Raw genomic sequence first — 16681 nt, forward strand, 5'->3', positions numbered from 1 at the left:
TCGGTTATCATTGAGCGGTAGCGATTCCCATTCACAGTAACGTGCCGGTATTGATCATGATAGAAGCAGTACAGCCCAATGACCACACCAAATGTAATTTTTTYGGGATGCAATGKTAACTCATGGAGTACGTGTGAAATGCTGTCTGATGAATAAAKCCAGAAGTGTGGCCYCATCGCTGAAAATGATTTTTCTATGGAAATCCGGATCGATTCGCGAACATACGACGATTCTGGTGGTAAAGCGGCTTCAGTTGTCGTGTCAATTTCATCTTGTAACGATGTATTCCGAGATCTTTTGGCAAAGAGATGCCCAACGCTTGAGAAAGACAGTGTGAGAGACTGAATTAGGTCTGTCTCTCTTTATTAATTCGCTAGCGGCATATTCTCGATCCTACGGCCACTTCTTTATCTCACTGACACCGGAGTCATWAATTGAAGGTAGMGCTCTWAAATTTTAGGCCACTGYCACTGAATTTCRACTCGTTGTTGGATCGCATTTCTTTCTACCATGAAATGGCAAACCTTRATGAAAAGAAATGTGAAAAGAGGGGAAACGAATATGGCGTCATTTGCTGTCTCTATTGGTATACATTTGTAGCGTCTSTATTGAAAAACCGAAATCAAATTATTCATATTTTATCAATTTCTAAWTAAAAATCAAAATCCCATCATAATGGATTGAAAATCAGATGAACTTTAATCCCAAATTTCTAAATTAATTCGCAACACTGAAGAGCATACAAGCTAACCTGACTACAAGTTTTGTACCGTTTAACAAYGAATGAGTGATTTAGATATACATACATATCTACACATAATTTTTTGAGTAGTGCTTTCAGATCTTACCAGTTACTAGTTCTTCTATCATTCGGAATAAGTCAGAGATTGTAAAAATTGGTTCAGACGTCCGTGAGTTTTAAATAGAGAAAATAATCCAGCTTCGTTTTATTCATAGAAAGGTGACACCGGAGCACTCTTCTGGAACTAGCTGATAACCATTCGACTACTGAAATATCAGTGACTTTGCCAGCTCTAATTCGTTCGCAGCAGTTAAAACGATTTGTGCAAATTTCTCCACAATCTTATCAAGTGGACCAAATCGTGTGCAGATAAGCATTTTATGAATGAATAACTCGCTACAGATGCAATGGGAACATCAAGCGAGCATTTTCAGCGATAAATAACGCCACAAAGCGGCACCCGCCGTCAACCGCCGTCAGCCGCACCAGCCAACCATCTTGCGGCGCAAAAATGTCAAAAAAATCACGTACCCACCGACAATATCGCCGCCAAGCACCGCGGCGATAAAGCASCAACGCGACAACGGCAAAGCAAACCGAAATGCGAAATGGCGCATTTGTGCGCAACAGACAAGAAAATATGGAATCAACACAATTATCGCCACAACACCTGACCCAGCAAAATACATAAGTAGCATTTACGATGCGGTTGGCGCTATGCATGCACACGGCGACGCAATTGCATGCCAGCGAGTAGCGTAAGCGCTGGAGAGCAGCACGAGTTTGGAAAATTAATGGCCGCTGGCTGTGCGCGAGCACCTTCTGCAGAAACGCGAGACCGAAAAGAATTGCACGCACCCGCCATAGCAGCTGSTTTGTGACTTTCGGGTCGCTGGAGGGGTGCGACGCGCCGCAATCTCAGCACGTGAAAATTTGATATGAAATGTTCAAGCGACAGTTGGGAACGTGCGATACAGCTGGCTACCTCATTGTGGCTGCGGAGTGCATATAAAACCATTACGGTCGCAGCATCTAACGATTAGTCAAGGCGAAACCTAAAGCCATTGCAGCACAGACGTGCAACGCCAAACCAGTGAATTCTAACCACTGCCATACGCGGTTTTATATTTGTCGCCACACGCTCGATACTGTTACAACACATAACACAGTTACAGCACTGCTTTAGCGCTCCAACATAATACCCAGAGGAGACAATGCTGGCATCGCATGGCTTCCTGCACGTGCCCCCMGGCCAACGCGTCGCCTACACCACCATTCACTTTTGGCTACTGCTCATCCAACTGATGAGTGCGGCCACGGTCAGCRRCAGCAGCAGAGCCTCAGCATCCAGTGAGCGGCCGCCGCTTCAAGCGCCACCTCCACCGCCACAGTTGATGGATCCAGCGTTGACAAACTGTGGCGACGAAGACAACCCTAGATGGCGGCCCGTCTGTGCCACGACAAACGGTGTGGACTATGTGCTCTTTGGCAGCGAATGTTTGCTGAGGCAAGCCAACCGAGAGCGCCACCACTTGGACGCAGGGGATGCGAGGCCCGGTGAGTTCCACCCACCTGTGCACCACGCACTTTATGTGCCACTGTGTCGCGCGATTAATGTACTAGTTTCCGAAATTGCTTGCATTGTTGTCACTTCTCTAAATTTTTTTCTCGTTTTCTCTCTTTTCGTTCTGTCTAAATATTTCAATTTTTGTTGTACTTTTAATTTTTAATATTTTATGTGAAAAGTTTTTAGGGAAATTGCGTTGGGATTCTGCCGGCCGAGTTGTGGCCTTATAATTTGTGAAGGCAACGAGCAGGCGATTTGTGCCCGAAATGTAAACAGTGGTGAAGTTCGGCGCTTTAGTGGACTCTGTGACATGGCGCGCGATGTATGCGTCAACGACAATGGTGAGCTCTTATTTGTCTTTAAAAGTTTAACTTGGCAATTGTGCAGCATAACTGTACAACCTCTATCTATATTATATACAAGTGGTTACAAAGTCCATGCACGGAGCGCGGACGCAGGTCCTTATATGACTAGTATGCTTTCTCTCATAGACTTAGTACCGCTTATTCTGTTTTGTTAGGCATAAAGCGCTTAAAGTAAATCAGCGCAGGTGTGTCCTGTATTACTTATAGATTCGACTAACGATACAAAAACCGCGTCGGGGTAAACGCTAAATAGGTTATAATTTTTCACAGTCGTAATCAAACCGATCCATATCTTATGGTACTTGTACAAATCTGAAGAATCTATTTGATTTTGACTCCATTTGTATAAACTCGAGAAATTTCGAAATGTTCTAAATATTTCAGATTGGCAACTGACCACCGATGATGCTTGTGTCAAACTGTTGAAAAGTCCAAACCCTACATTTCCAGTTCCAACCACCGAAGCTACTACGCTTAAAGCATCTAAAGGAAAGCTCTTTTCAAAAATGGAAAAAGTAAAACACGGACAAGGTGTTAGAAAAGGGAACATGGGCAAGTCCATACCATGCCCCAAGGTATTTAACCCGGTCTGCGCTGAACTCTTTGGCGTCAAGGCGACATTTATCAACGAATGTCTTGTGAATGCAGAGAACGTAAGATTTAACAAAGGTATGAAGAAGTCACACATACACACACACAAAATAAATACTAAGTATACCGACCTAGTGTTTCTGAAGACTAAAATCCATTAATCCTATTCACAGAATGGAAAATTTTCTCGGAGGGCGTGTGCGCGGAAGACTACGCGACCTCCGAAACACACATTAGCAAGCGCAGCACGGTGGACAGTGCGACTGTTACATTCCAGCTGAACGCACCAGAGCAGCAATCGAACAGCGATGTCATATGGGCACCAAACATCGAAAACACCAACTACATGAATGAGGATGTTTTCAGGTCCCATGGAGGGCAAATGAGAAGCATGCTGCAGTACAACCAGCCATTTGGGGCGCGACATAGCGAACAGTCGTCCTTGGACGCAACTCCTCATACTATACGCATCCTGCCAGTGGTGAACGATCGTGTGCCGGTCTGTAAATTTGGCGCTGGTCCAGTTTGTGGGAGTTCATCGCAGAACTCGATGCATAAATTTGAAAATATCTGCGAGCTTTTGCTGAGGAATATCATTTTAAATGAATGTGAGTATTGCCAAGTAAGGACGGAAACTGCGGGGGAAACTGGGAAATATATTTAATCTGAAGATTTTTACGAGTATAATTAAAATTGCGGTCTTTAAGGGTGTGTGTTGAGATGCCTCAGTATTCAACTGAGACACCTGAGCCTAACTGCGATCCTTGCAATTGTGATATTTCCTCAGTGAAGCATTTTGTTTCTTCCTACAGCTCAACTCAAAAATAACAGAACTAATTTAACGAGTTTCTTTTTAATATTCATTCAACAGCTTGGGTTGTGGTTAACGAGGGCAAATGCCGAAGATGTGTCTTGAATTGTACGACAGACTATGATCCCATATGTATCTCACGGAATGGTGTTAATTACACCATACTTAACCAATGCCATCTGGATCACGCTATTTGTCGAAATAATTTGAACAGTGAGTACTATGTTGTAAACAATAAAAAATAACGAAATCAAGTTTATCGAGTCAATAGGTTAATTGAGTCAGAGGGTTATTTTATTTAAATTTGTCTTTTCATTCACTGAGCCTTCACTTGATACTAAACTGAACAGGGTGGTCTTTAAGCTCATCAATTTTTATGTACTACCATTTTGCAAAAATATATGCATAGATTTACATAAGTATACAAATATCTAAGTACGGGTTTTATCATTTTGTAGCGTGGAAGATACTAGGCAAAGGAGAGTGCAAAAATGTCTTGAAAAATATTACTTCGAGCCCGGATGATTACATCAAAATAACCGCAGTGAATCAAAATGAAGAATATTTTCCGAGGCATACACGGAGAATTCTCGAATTCTTTACAGTAAAAGCAGCGGATAGTCAGAAAAACGAAAGCCTACCCGTGGTTCCTGACCAAAAGTCTTCACTAGAGGTTTTCTCTGTGGAATCCCAAAGCTCCAGCTCCAGCGAACTTTTACTTCCCAACACTACATCACAGCCCAGCGAAAACAGAACACATAAAACTCATATAATGAATTTATGGCGGAGCTCGAAGAGAAAATCGCCCTCCTCTAGAAGAAAGAGAAATTAACAATAATTTTAAGTGCAGAATATCAAACTAATTATATAATTAAAATTTAGTAACCAAATAGTTTAATGTTTATAAGTTTTGTATTTTTTTAGAATCATAAATAAAATGTTTTGAAATTTAAATTATATGAAACGTTTTCAATTGCATTCGCGTTACAATTCGCTCCGTTACGTTTGGTGTTATTTGTTCCACATCACAGGTGGCGCCCTGCATGTTTTACATTTCTTGCACCCTAAATTCGTAAATATTTACGAAATTCTAATACAGAAATAATTGAACAAAAATCGTTTTGCTTGCGTGTTGATATGGACATTATCCGATTGATCCGACACGAATGTAGGCCGTGGGAAAAGTGAGTAACCGCTAGAGCGTGATCGAACAAATATGAGGTAGTGCTAAAAATACGGTGCATAAATACACAACGGCGCGTTTATGTTTGTGTGTAAGGTTGTCGCTATTATATAATCACTAGAAAAAAAAAGCCTAATGTCGCAAACCTTGCCTGCCACGCCACCGCCACCAGCTCTATATCCGTCGAACATTGCCAAGAAATATCTACCGCCGCCCAAACAACAAGAATTGCCAACATGTATCTGGGCACTGGAATATCCCGAGTTACAAAAAGCGTGCTTTCTGGCACGGGTATGTGAGGACAGTGCTCCGCAACATTGTCAGCTCCACAAAGTGACCACTATTCTACAAGAAGGGCCCACCTGTGGTCTAACTGCGTTGAGCATGCTTTTGAATGGCGCCCCAAACCCTAGCGAACTTTTGCAGATTGCTAGAAAGCTTCACTATACAAACAATGGCGAAATGTTTAGTGCACAAAATTTGTTTCAACTTATTCGTGATACTCTAAAATCTTCAAATACTTCTACAGCCGAAGTGATAACAACAACAAAAGCCACAACAAATAATACATCGGCCAATGAACGCCAAACGAGGGCGGTAGCGCATTGCGAGTTACACCAAGGCCCACTTGACTGTGTCAAGGTCAGATCAGCATTACAGGCGGGTGCTTGCATTTTTGTACCGTATCCTTTACGTAAGAGTCTTAAAATATACACATTCTAAATGTGGAACACGTTCGGGTATAAAAAATTTGGTACGAATTACTGACTTTTTTCAAACAAAACAATAACATTTAACATACTGATCGTTCAAATATATATTATCCGTAGTTGATACCGACCAGTTTTCGCTAAATAAATTTATCCGTTACATTTGAGCGATCAGCTTTTATCAAACAGCTGATTTGTGACAGCTTCTCACAATTCCATTGACAATCCAAAAGGTTAATTTGACGGATAGATAAATTTATATATAATTTATTCTTGATTTGACATTTGCGCGTTTATTAAGTTGCTTTATTTGGTGTGCTTACATTTTATTTAGTTTGAATTTAATCTATAATACTTTAATTCTTAAAACGTAACTTTTATAAAATGGCAACCGAAGAGGAGCAAGTAAGTCATTAAAGTTTATTTCATTTCACATTCCACTTACCTTCTTGATTCACCCATCAGATTCAGGTGTTGCCGGTCAAGGAGCCGCTCGACTTGATTAGACTGAGCTTGGATGAAAAAGTGTACGTAAAGATGCGAAATGAACGTGAACTACGAGGACGTCTTCATGTAAGTATAAGTAAAAATCATAATAAGAAGTATAAATATTCCAAAAATGTCACCATGAGCTAAGTACCGCAACCGTTTGCGGGAAATTTGGAATCAAGCGTCAAAATTCACCAAGTACACAAGAGAAGAAATATTTACAATTAAAAAAATTAAATGTAAAGGCTTCGTTTAGGCAAATTATTGAATGAATTGAAAAAAGCTAAATGTTTGCATTTATATTTCAATATAAATATGTTATATTCTGCAGGCGTTTGATCAACATTTGAACATGGTGTTAGGCGATGCCGAAGAAACAGTAACTACTGTAGAAATCGATGAAGAAACTTATGAAGAAGTATATAAAACCACAAAACGAACAATTCCAATGCTTTTTGTGCGAGGAGACGGCGTAATATTGGTATCACCACCCATGAGAGTAGGCTAAAGCAAATGTTTAAAACTTAGAATGTAATCATATAATTAAATAAAGAAAAAATGTGCTTAACTGTCAACAATTACAAATGGATTTTGTTCATTATTGTTCTATATTGACAAAAAATCAACAAAATAATGTTTTCCTTAACACACCGTAATTTGCTTTCACAAATATATGTATATAGATACGATCCTGACTACAACCATTCACCTTGCCTAAAATATGGTCATAAAGCTCATTGGGCACTCATCATCGGCTACTTGATAAACGATAAAAATGAGGTTTGTGTAACATAAATTGTTAATACACATATTTGCGACCACATATGAATTGTATATATTTTTGAAAATTTCAGTTCTTTGTCTTAGCGCGTCACGGAAAAGCGAAAAATCTGGCTGTGTGGTCAATGAGCGCTCTAAGCGACAGTAATGCCAACCTTGTAGAGTTCGAACAACCGAAAGGTTATCCCAATTGTGATTTTCTGCTACCGCCCGGTGGTATTGGCGGTGATTTAGGTTTAAGAGAACGTGCCATTATTGTAAACATGCTGCCGCAAGAAAATTTATTTATTTGTTCGAGAAAAGGAAGGGGTCCCAAACCTTAGCCATTAATTCGATTATACACTGGAATATTTAGATTAAATTTGCCATGGTATTTTCAAAAAACAAAATGTAACCAAGCTGAAAAAATATAAACCAAATGCAAACTTGTTGCAGTAATAAAACACGGATTTTATTTGGAACTCTTAAATATTGATATATATATATATATGTATTTATTTAGTTTTGTTTATTATTATTATTATTTTTTCTTTGTTTTTGTCAATAAACACACTTAGTAACTATTAAAGTTTTACAGCTTTTCAACTTTATTACATTTTATAACTTTACGCATTTCCAAAAAAGGCTTATTAGCACTTCACTACGTATAAGAATAAAAACATTCAGTTAAATATTGCATATATGTATGTACTTATGCTATGTATATGTAGTTTATTTTGCTACAATTAATTCCCACGAAATTCAGTCAATCACAATATTATAACTTTCGCCTAAAGTATATGTACGCATTTTTAATAAAACGAACTTTTTAAGCATTTCTTGGTACACGCACATATTTATTTAGCGACAAAAGTAAATTATACTTATTTGGGAAGATAAATCATAAAATCAATAAAAATTATTTTCAATAATATCAATAAAAAATTATTTAGAAATAAATTTATGTTATCAACACACTATTCTCAGCATTTCGCCGTTACAGTTACCCGCATAACAATATTTGTTTGCACAGAGACGATATGTAATTTATTGTTTATTCAAATGAGAACTTAAACCTATAGATAAGACAGCTGAGAGCAAATAATATTAATATTTTCATACACATGCATTTATAAGGAATCTGCGATTAAACCTGATATAAGCCACTTCGACTTGTAAAATTGTTAACTGAATTTTAGGGGAAGTATTTTCAAGTTTAAAATACTAACAGCAATTTGACCCTGTTACATTCGTTGTGGTCAGAATGGGAACCGAGGTCCAGTGTTTAACCACTTAAAATAAAAGGGTAATCCGACGTTAATACTATGTATGGCTCTGTAACCCCTTTCATATACAGATGCGAAGCAATACGATCTCACTGACTACTTAATATATTGGAGTTTTCAGTTAACAATGGACTCCCATTTGTGGCATAAATACGTGCATTAATTTAGCATATGTCGCTTAGAATGTCATGGTTGACGTCTTGAGGCTTTTATTTTTATTTCTTCTCTATTGGTGCTGCAACACATATTTGATCACTTGCCAATTCAGAATCACCTGCCCCACGCGCTGGCGTTGCACAATTTGATGAATGCGCGATTTCATACAAACCCAAACAAACAAAAACAAAACCAAAATTAAATGTATTGTATTTAAGCGAAATCAAAATTAAGCACTGAACACATTGAAATTATATTTGTATGTACTATTTCAAGTCTTATCTTTTGTTTATTCATTATTTCATTGCTATATTAAAAATGCTTATAGACTAACTTTTATGTTGTTTTATTTGAATTCCTCTTTTCACTCTGTAAATCATCACTTTCTCATATATTGCATATTTCTTACTCGCACCTTTCTTTCTCACTGACGAAACGCTTACGATTTCGTGTCTTCTAATTTAAATGTTTAACGTGTTAAATAAGTGATATTTATTAATGTTTTACAGTTTAAGGTTTATATATATATATATGTATATATTAGGTATATATAGTATAGTATGTATATATTTTAATTTTTAAACATATATGCACATTTTTATGCATGCACTCTAATAAACATTCACAGAACTTATGGAACGAGAGCAACTGCCATATATGGGCATACGTACATGCATGGAGTACATATGTACGAACATATGTATATAGTAATTTAAATATTTTGTATATGAAGACAGATTAATTAAATACCTAATAAATTTGCAACCACAAGTTCAAGGTCCAACCGCATTAGTTTGGAGCACAACAAACAAATTACGATGCGCACCAACAGCACTGTTTGCAGTATTTGGAACAAATAATGCTATGGATAAACATTTCACTAAATATACTTACTATATATTACATATCGCACTTGAGATAACTACATAGACATCTCTACAAACATTGATGTTCTTACATTACAATTTTTTTACTTTAGATCACAACAATTAGAGTTTCTTTACAATTTATTAGAGTCCTTTCAATTAAGGAATTCACATTCATGCATGCCAATTCTTTATTGGTGTTCCTTAGTCTACAGCCAGTCAATCGAGTTATTTAAACTTCGAGTGTGGCGTGTGATAATTTATTTTTGTTTTTGCAAACTCAAATTGATTAAAAAACTAAATTAACGAGTGAGTTTAGTTTCTGCAGTCTCTTAATCTGACGATATTAAAAAAATATATAAAAATAAATTCGAAAAAAACAGGATAAAATGTATATTAGCTGTCTGGGCTATTTTTAAGGAAGAACGCTTATATTAGACACAGTTAATAGAATGGGGATGTTAATTTGTGATGTGTATTTTTAAAATTTTAACAAAAATAGAGAAATTTATATTTCTAAGCATTGAACTCGTGTCAGTTTCTAAACGATGATTTTGAATGAGAGCTCGGCTCAGACACGCTTGATGCCGAATTAAGAAGTGTAAAATTGAAATTTAAGAAAAAACTAATTTATATAAAAAGAGTAACATAACAGGAGTTTAAATAACTTCTGAATTGTTTGTTGAGTCGTTTCATAATTTTCTTTCGCATTACACACTGTGAGTTCAAAAGGTCCGGCTTTCTATGTAGAATTGTCAACGGTTATGAAATTTATGCTATCTCGATTCATAACATGTTCGATTTGTATTTTGTTTATTTAATATCTAATATTTAATAAGGAATATTCGGATACAGGTGTTTTATTGATGGAAATTCGTTGGAGTTCAGTCACCGYAGCGCACTGAACACGGTGGCATTTTAATGTTAATTTACGTTTCACTTATGAGTTTAAACTGTACTTCAATAATTCTGATAAATTGTATATGTACTGTATTTGTATTTAACATTTAGTATTACAATATGGCTGGCGGTAGTAGGAAGCTATAAATTGTATGCCTTACTTGTATCTCGAGCTCAAGTTTCATATTGCACTTAACACATTGTCGGCATTAGCTACCATTGTTCTATTGTGTTTGTGTATTTTATGTCGAACTACTTCTACGGTTAGCAAGCATGATTTAGTTTCGCAATTCACTTAGTTTCCTTTAAGTTGTAGATCGGTACATACGAGTTATATAAGTAAGCGCATTTAATATTAAATATTATTCTGTTTATTTTTACAATCAGCGCAAAACTTAAATTGGCATTAAAACACAATAAAAAAATAAAATATATATGTATATGTTTCTTAACGCGTTTACATGGATTAAAAATTAAAAATATATAAGCAAGTGTATCTTTATATAGCAGTATGGACAAGCAAAAGGGTTGGGGCAACCATATTGATGCCACAAATTGTTGTTAAAGGTATTGTATAAGTTATTGGACTTAATTAAACAAAAGATGCGGGGTTGCCTTCGAATTTCGTAACTGTCTTTTAGAAAAATTATATTTTGTCCCGAAAGCACAAGGCTCTGCACAATAGAGACTTTAAACGCAAATGCGAAGGCCTTTTGAATGTGGATGTGTGTTGGATGTGTGTGTARGTCTATTTCCAAACATATATAATACAATATTTTTAAGTTATTGAACTAAGTAGCAGTGGTACTACGTACAATATGATAACCAACATACATATTACATGTTTGTATGCATATTTATCTGCTATTATATAAGTARAATTATTACATTGATTATTAAATATTTTTTTTTTAGATTTTATCGGTTTAAATATTGTTTTTAAAATGACTAGGATATCTCAGAACAAGACATTGGCGTACAACCAATGAGAGCAATTGGAAAATTCTTTACGTGTGTTTGCCATTGCGAAGACAACTGGAAGAATTTCACACCAGTCCATTCTGTGCCGTCGATGAAAACTGCAAATACATCAATTACATATTCATTATTCATTCATTCATTTATTTATTTGACTATTTATTCAAGCAAATACCAGGCCTCAAAGAATTTAACCAGTTTATACTTGCAAATACCAAATTTATTAAAATGAGGCCGCACACGAACTAAAACTCGAATTTACATTTACAGCTATTTAATGTTATTACTCACCTCTTAACGGTACTGGGTGCGACGGTTTTGGGGAGCAAATCAAACGCGCAACACCTTCGACGCACTGCTCCTTTTCGAGATCACGGTCCTTTTCYTTTTTCTTGCCTAGACGCATAACTAGAAATACAACGAAATTAGTAACAAGCAAAAGAGAGCGCACCTCCTGGTCACTTACTTTGTTTTTGTTTCTTTTCTTTGGTCGCGAAATTCACTGTCATCCCGTGGGACATTTCGCCTAATTGGGCGTTCTGAGGTAGCCGCCAAACCTGWAGATTTCTAAATGTACTTTTAATGCTACTCTTGCCACCCTGGTCGCCGCCACGCGTGATACTTTTTTCCTTTGGCATGTAGTCTCCCGGTCGAATAATGGGCCAATAATCCACTTGCAGCTCCACCGATTCAGAAACGGCATTCGACTGCGCTGAGGGTGTGTTAATCGAATCACCTCCACGATCACGGAGCGCATTCGCCGACGTGGGTGGCGTTTGCTGAGGCGGTGAGATCCTGCCGCTCTGGGGTGGCGAACCAGATGGTGCAYTGTTGCCTCCAGCCCCGCCACCGGCGCCAGTTAAATTCGTGGCATTACTGTTGCCAATGGGTATGGCGCTGGTCATATGCAGCGACTGCTGTGCGCCAGTATTGCCGCCAGCTTGCGTGGCATTCTCTTCAAGATCAAGTGAGACTTGTGGACCTTCCAAGTAACCAATGCGCACATCCTATACATGTTAAAAGTTTGRCAATTAACAAGAGTTGCATATAAATAAGTTCGCTGATACTCACACTAACGAATGGCACGAATATTTGACGTGAATCCTCGTCCTTGTAATTGACCATAGCCTCACCAATGGGAATTTGAGTGCACGGTCCGGCGGCATGTAGATAACGCTGTATGCGTTGCACCATCTCCACAATATCCGATTTATTCGCCGTGACCGAGTCGCCGAGCGTCGTTGACAACGCCGAGGCATTCACCGTCGTTACGGCACTAACCGCCGCCGCAGTCGCCGCTACGCGCTCGCACAATTGATACCAATTGTCCGAACCAAACATGGCACCATATGTCAAATCCACCTGGCTGAGATAACGCGCTATTGTGCTGCCGCTGCCGATCGGCACAATGTAGAACCGCAAATGATTCAGCCAATCCGGTGGACGTACACCCATCAGCTCGACGTAATGCCGTAAGGCTGCGCCTTGCAGCCAATCGCCTCCCAACAGCAATATTTTCACCGTGTTCGGTGGCTTYGCATTCGARTTGCAGCTAAAAGCAAGAGCGGACAAAATTAAAACCTACATCGAACGCACACTACCTTCCGACTTACTATTTTTGTATCTTTCCCATTAGCGCCTGCAGCACCGCCTTCACTTCCGCCGTATTTTGCGGTACAAAAGCTGGCTTGAAGGAGTTCGCCAACAGCGTTGTCAGTTTAGGTATTAATGCACTGCCACTTAGCGCTTCAGGGGGGCTGATTATTGTGACCACATCGGGAAGATTGTTGTCCTCACTGGCGAATATTCGGCTCAATTGATCGAGCAACAGTTTTCGCGGTTCCACATTTGTTGGCGACAGACATGTCTCTAATACTGAACGCGGCTCAGCTGTTAAGCTAAGCGTCTGCTTTTTCTTACCCATGCCCATGCTTATGGCACCACCGCCGCCACTGCCGCTGCCAGCGCCACTTGGTGTATTGCTCGATGTTCGGAATAGCCGCGAACGCTTCTCGCTGAAAGTGAAAGCACTGCCGCTGTTACCACCACCGCTCACTGGAGTCAACTGCTGTTGTTGTTGCAATAACTGCAAACGCATGTAGTCCTTGTCGCTACGTGGCGGACTGTTCTGTGGATCGGAGTTCTGGCCATCGGTATTGAAAGCGTTGCCCTCATTGCCAGAGCTGTCGTTCCGGTACTCCGTCGGACGATCTGAGGATAACAAAGTTAAGACATACATAGAATTTAAAATACAGGGAAATGTGTTTACATTTTTTGCATTTAATGACTAAGGAATAAAGAATTTAAGAGAATAAGAATGTAACACGAACCTCTAAAATATAACGAGGCGTCCAAATAAGGGTGGTGYCCACTTACATAATAGTTCTAGTGTGATTAATATTTAAAAAGGGGTTACATATCTATATAACTAACTTAAAAATATATATATATTTTTTTTTACAACAATGCCAAAAAAAAAAAACTTCTTTAACAACTTTTCGTTTTTAGTTTTTGCGGACAAAATTATGAAATGGGATAGAAAATACTTGCAGTATGAATTCTTCTAGGCGATAACATGCTAACCAGACTATAAAACAATAATTTCWATAATTCAGTTTTAACGTCAGGTATTTATTTCAAGGAACTACTGAAACTGCGAACCTATATAACCAGTTTTTGGACCAGACCGCGAGTACCTTGGCCCATATGGCGAATGTTCAAAAGAATGCAAAATCATATGCATTTTTAATATTGTAATAAATTAAATAATAAATTACAAAAACATTTTTTTTTTTGGGTTTGTAATAAAATGCTCTTTCATGAATGGCGTTTAGGGCATGACTAGTCGCTAGGCAATCGTGTACCGAAATTACCGTTAAGAATGTTGTGCAGCTGGTCTGTACCGACTGCTGAATTTAATTTGCTGTATTTTACCACATTCTATTCCAATTCTACCTTTTATTGTGGTCATAGCTGAGCCCTTCGAATCGTATTGGTAATATTTATCGTATTGGTTGGAACAGAAAGCTTGAATTATCTGCATTATGGGATAACAGATAAATGTTTTAAGAGCCAAATTATATATTTCAATATATTTCAATTTAGTATGTGTTCCTGCACACGGATTTATGAAATATGCACGGTTGTCAGTTCATATTGGAAATAAGAAGTCATAAAAGAGGACTTTTTAATTTTGAATTGAAATAAAAAATGGAATTAAAAGTACTTGTTGGGTTACTGTKCCCCAACAGTTATATGATAATATGTGGGATCTGGCCTCCTCACATTAAATTATTATTTAAGGAAAACTGTGATACTTATTCATAAATAACAGTTAATAAGTACGACAATAAACGTATTTACTTTAAATAAAGAAGTTAGTAACATGACAGCAAGCACTAAGTTCTACTCACAAGGAAAATAATAAATTTATAAAGTACAATAATACAATTATTTATTATGAATACAATAAAACTGACTAAGAATTACATTGCTGATAATGGAGAGCGACAAAAAAATATTTTGCATTTTCTAAACTTCCCTGGTAAATGACGAGCCAATAAGCCATTCTTTACCCTTTTTAAATTTTTGAAGCCTTCCGTCAGTAGAAGCTCAAATGTGTACATATATGTATCTTAACGTAGGAAAGACACTTCCTTAACCCTGATTCGATGCAGAACTTATTATCTAGTTTTGGTCTATCGCAGTCCATCACCAGCATAGGTATACGCGCCAAATTACTCGTACGTAGCAAATGAAACAGAATTCAACAGATAAAAGTGATAGGATTCTAACARAGGGCGAACATTCATTTAATTTCGTGTGGATTAATAATTTCGAAAGTAAATAGGTGGGATGAACGCATATTCATTAAGTGTAAAATGCTGTGTTTTTTATGTTGARTGTACAATTACAAAAATAAAATAAAACCAAAATTTAAGAACCCAAAGGATAAAATAACAATAATCAGAAAAAGAAGTAAAGCAACTAAAAGCACTTCTGCTCGAAAGCAAGCGAAAAAGGAAGAATAAAAAAGAGTTAAACGGAAGGCGTGAAAGGCGAGTTATGGTTGGGGGTACTTTAAGAAATTAAATATTTTATATTGCAAAGGAAATAAAAAAATCAAGTAGATAGATACAGAGTAATTAAAGAATTAATTAATTAATGTATTTTGTATTTAGTTTTTTTTGTTTTTTTTTTTTTGATTATGTTGATTACTGTTTTAGTTGTTTATGTTTTTTGGTAGAGAGAATTTACACAGACCTGGTGTTGTTGCCGAATTATTGTTATTGTTTGTTAAATGAATGCATTTTTGTCTAGTATTATCATAATTGAATGACGAATTGGTCAATTGGTCGCTTTTATCCGATGATCTGCGTTCAAAGTTGCCTGCAAAAGAAATCGTTCAAGCCATGCAATTTCAATCGATCGAAACAAATACATAAGTAAATAAGTCAATTAATAATCATTGTCAATTACGCCAAATATCAATGTACATAATCTATGTTTCAATGTATACTATAAGTATAAATTATGAATACTTAAGAAGTAATGCTCATCAAAGTTAGCTGGATAAATGTTCTAATGTGTGTATGAGTTTATACTAATATTAATGCATAATGATGAATATATGATAGGATGCTGCAAACCACGATACCACGATACCACGATACTAACTAATCGATTCTCATTACTGTTAGACTAGTAGTTTATAGCTCAAATGTTAAAACAAAAATTAATAAATTAATGTTAAATTATGTAATTTATTCTATCTTAATAACAGACATCACAGGAGTTAGAAGTCGTTATTATTACTTCACTATAATCAAAATATTTGTATATATACAAAATTACCGTTAGACACATTAGTCTCTAGTTAGCAAAATGCAACAAGTCAGAATAATGAAAAGATACGAAAAAAATTGAATTAAAATAAAGAATTATGAATGAAATGTGCTACATACTCATAAAACGGAAATATAGCACTGTTAAACTATTTTATTTCGTCACCTAAAATGCAAAACCACATAACATGACTCTTTAAAAAGTTACAGAATCGGAAACCCCAATATAAAAGAGAGTTTTGGTTAATTCTATATATACAATTGTGYGTGTGTAATATGATGTAGTGAATCGTAAACCACAAAACCYTCTTTTTCAAATTCTTTGACAAAGCGTTGWTTTGCGTTTTAGGTGACGATTTATGGGTGCAGCTGCTCATTTTAGCACTAATTTGTCGGCGTGTTAGATAAAATTAGCGGCAAAGTTAAAAATTATT

The 16681-nt window shown here is 36.9% G+C and overlaps 4 protein-coding genes across 4 annotated transcripts in view; 3 read left to right on the forward strand and 1 right to left on the reverse strand.

Annotated features, from left to right (window-relative positions):
• Positions 1-2530: 2530 nt before the first annotated feature.
• LOC108978698 lies at positions 2531-4914 on the forward strand. The gene is made up of 5 exons (XM_018949096.1): positions 2531-2650; positions 3059-3343; positions 3439-3873; positions 4137-4289; positions 4535-4914. The coding sequence occupies exons 1-5, from the start codon at positions 2620-2622 to the stop codon at positions 4906-4908; spliced, it is 1278 nt and encodes a 425-aa protein (XP_018804641.1). The 5' UTR covers positions 2531-2619; the 3' UTR covers positions 4909-4914.
• Positions 4915-5123: 209 nt separating this feature from the next.
• Positions 5124-7681, forward strand: LOC108978706 (UPF0692 protein CG33108). Its single transcript, XM_018949106.1, has 3 exons — positions 5124-5942; positions 7142-7238; positions 7313-7681. The coding sequence occupies exons 1-3, from the start codon at positions 5395-5397 to the stop codon at positions 7559-7561; spliced, it is 894 nt and encodes a 297-aa protein (XP_018804651.1). The 5' UTR covers positions 5124-5394; the 3' UTR covers positions 7562-7681.
• On the forward strand, positions 6010-7043 carry LOC108978707 (U6 snRNA-associated Sm-like protein LSm3). The gene is made up of 3 exons (XM_018949107.1): positions 6010-6374; positions 6435-6542; positions 6790-7043. The coding sequence occupies exons 1-3, from the start codon at positions 6354-6356 to the stop codon at positions 6964-6966; spliced, it is 306 nt and encodes a 101-aa protein (XP_018804652.1). The 5' UTR covers positions 6010-6353; the 3' UTR covers positions 6967-7043.
• A 1952-nt stretch (positions 7682-9633) lies between the features above and the next one.
• LOC108978705 (phosphofurin acidic cluster sorting protein 2) overlaps positions 9634-16681 on the reverse strand; it is a 48754-nt gene continuing 41706 nt past the window's right edge. The window contains exons 7-12 of the mRNA XM_018949105.1: positions 15667-15792; positions 13017-13614; positions 12475-12955; positions 11870-12410; positions 11695-11811; positions 9634-11504 (exon numbers count right to left, since the gene is read on the reverse strand). Of these exons, the coding sequence (XP_018804650.1) occupies positions 11374-11504; positions 11695-11811; positions 11870-12410; positions 12475-12955; positions 13017-13614; positions 15667-15792 (1994 nt within the window). The 3' untranslated portion in view covers positions 9634-11373. The remainder of the gene's footprint in view (positions 11505-11694; positions 11812-11869; positions 12411-12474; positions 12956-13016; positions 13615-15666; positions 15793-16681) is intronic.

The sequence above is a fragment of the Bactrocera latifrons genome, unplaced genomic scaffold (genome assembly GCF_001853355.1).
Source record: "Bactrocera latifrons isolate USDA-ARS-PBARC rearing strain unplaced genomic scaffold, ASM185335v1 scaffold_126, whole genome shotgun sequence".
Lineage (NCBI taxonomy): Eukaryota > Metazoa > Arthropoda > Insecta > Diptera > Tephritidae > Bactrocera > Bactrocera latifrons.

Coding starts and splice junctions, on each gene's coding strand:
- LOC108978706 (XM_018949106.1), top strand. CDS start 5,395: ATGTCGCAAACCTTGCCTGCCACGCCACCGCCACCAGCTCTATATCCG. Junction 5,943..7,141: donor GGTGCTTGCATTTTTGTACC/GTATCCTTTACG, acceptor ATATGTATATAG/ATACGATCCTGACTACAACC. Junction 7,239..7,312: donor TGATAAACGATAAAAATGAG/GTTTGTGTAACA, acceptor TGAAAATTTCAG/TTCTTTGTCTTAGCGCGTCA.
- LOC108978698 (XM_018949096.1), top strand. CDS start 2,620: ATGGCGCGCGATGTATGCGTCAACGACAATG. Junction 2,651..3,058: donor TGTATGCGTCAACGACAATG/GTGAGCTCTTAT, acceptor TAAATATTTCAG/ATTGGCAACTGACCACCGAT. Junction 3,874..4,136: donor GAATATCATTTTAAATGAAT/GTGAGTATTGCC, acceptor TTCATTCAACAG/CTTGGGTTGTGGTTAACGAG.
- LOC108978707 (XM_018949107.1), top strand. CDS start 6,354: ATGGCAACCGAAGAGGAGCAA. Junction 6,375..6,434: donor TGGCAACCGAAGAGGAGCAA/GTAAGTCATTAA, acceptor TTCACCCATCAG/ATTCAGGTGTTGCCGGTCAA. Junction 6,543..6,789: donor AACTACGAGGACGTCTTCAT/GTAAGTATAAGT, acceptor TATATTCTGCAG/GCGTTTGATCAACATTTGAA.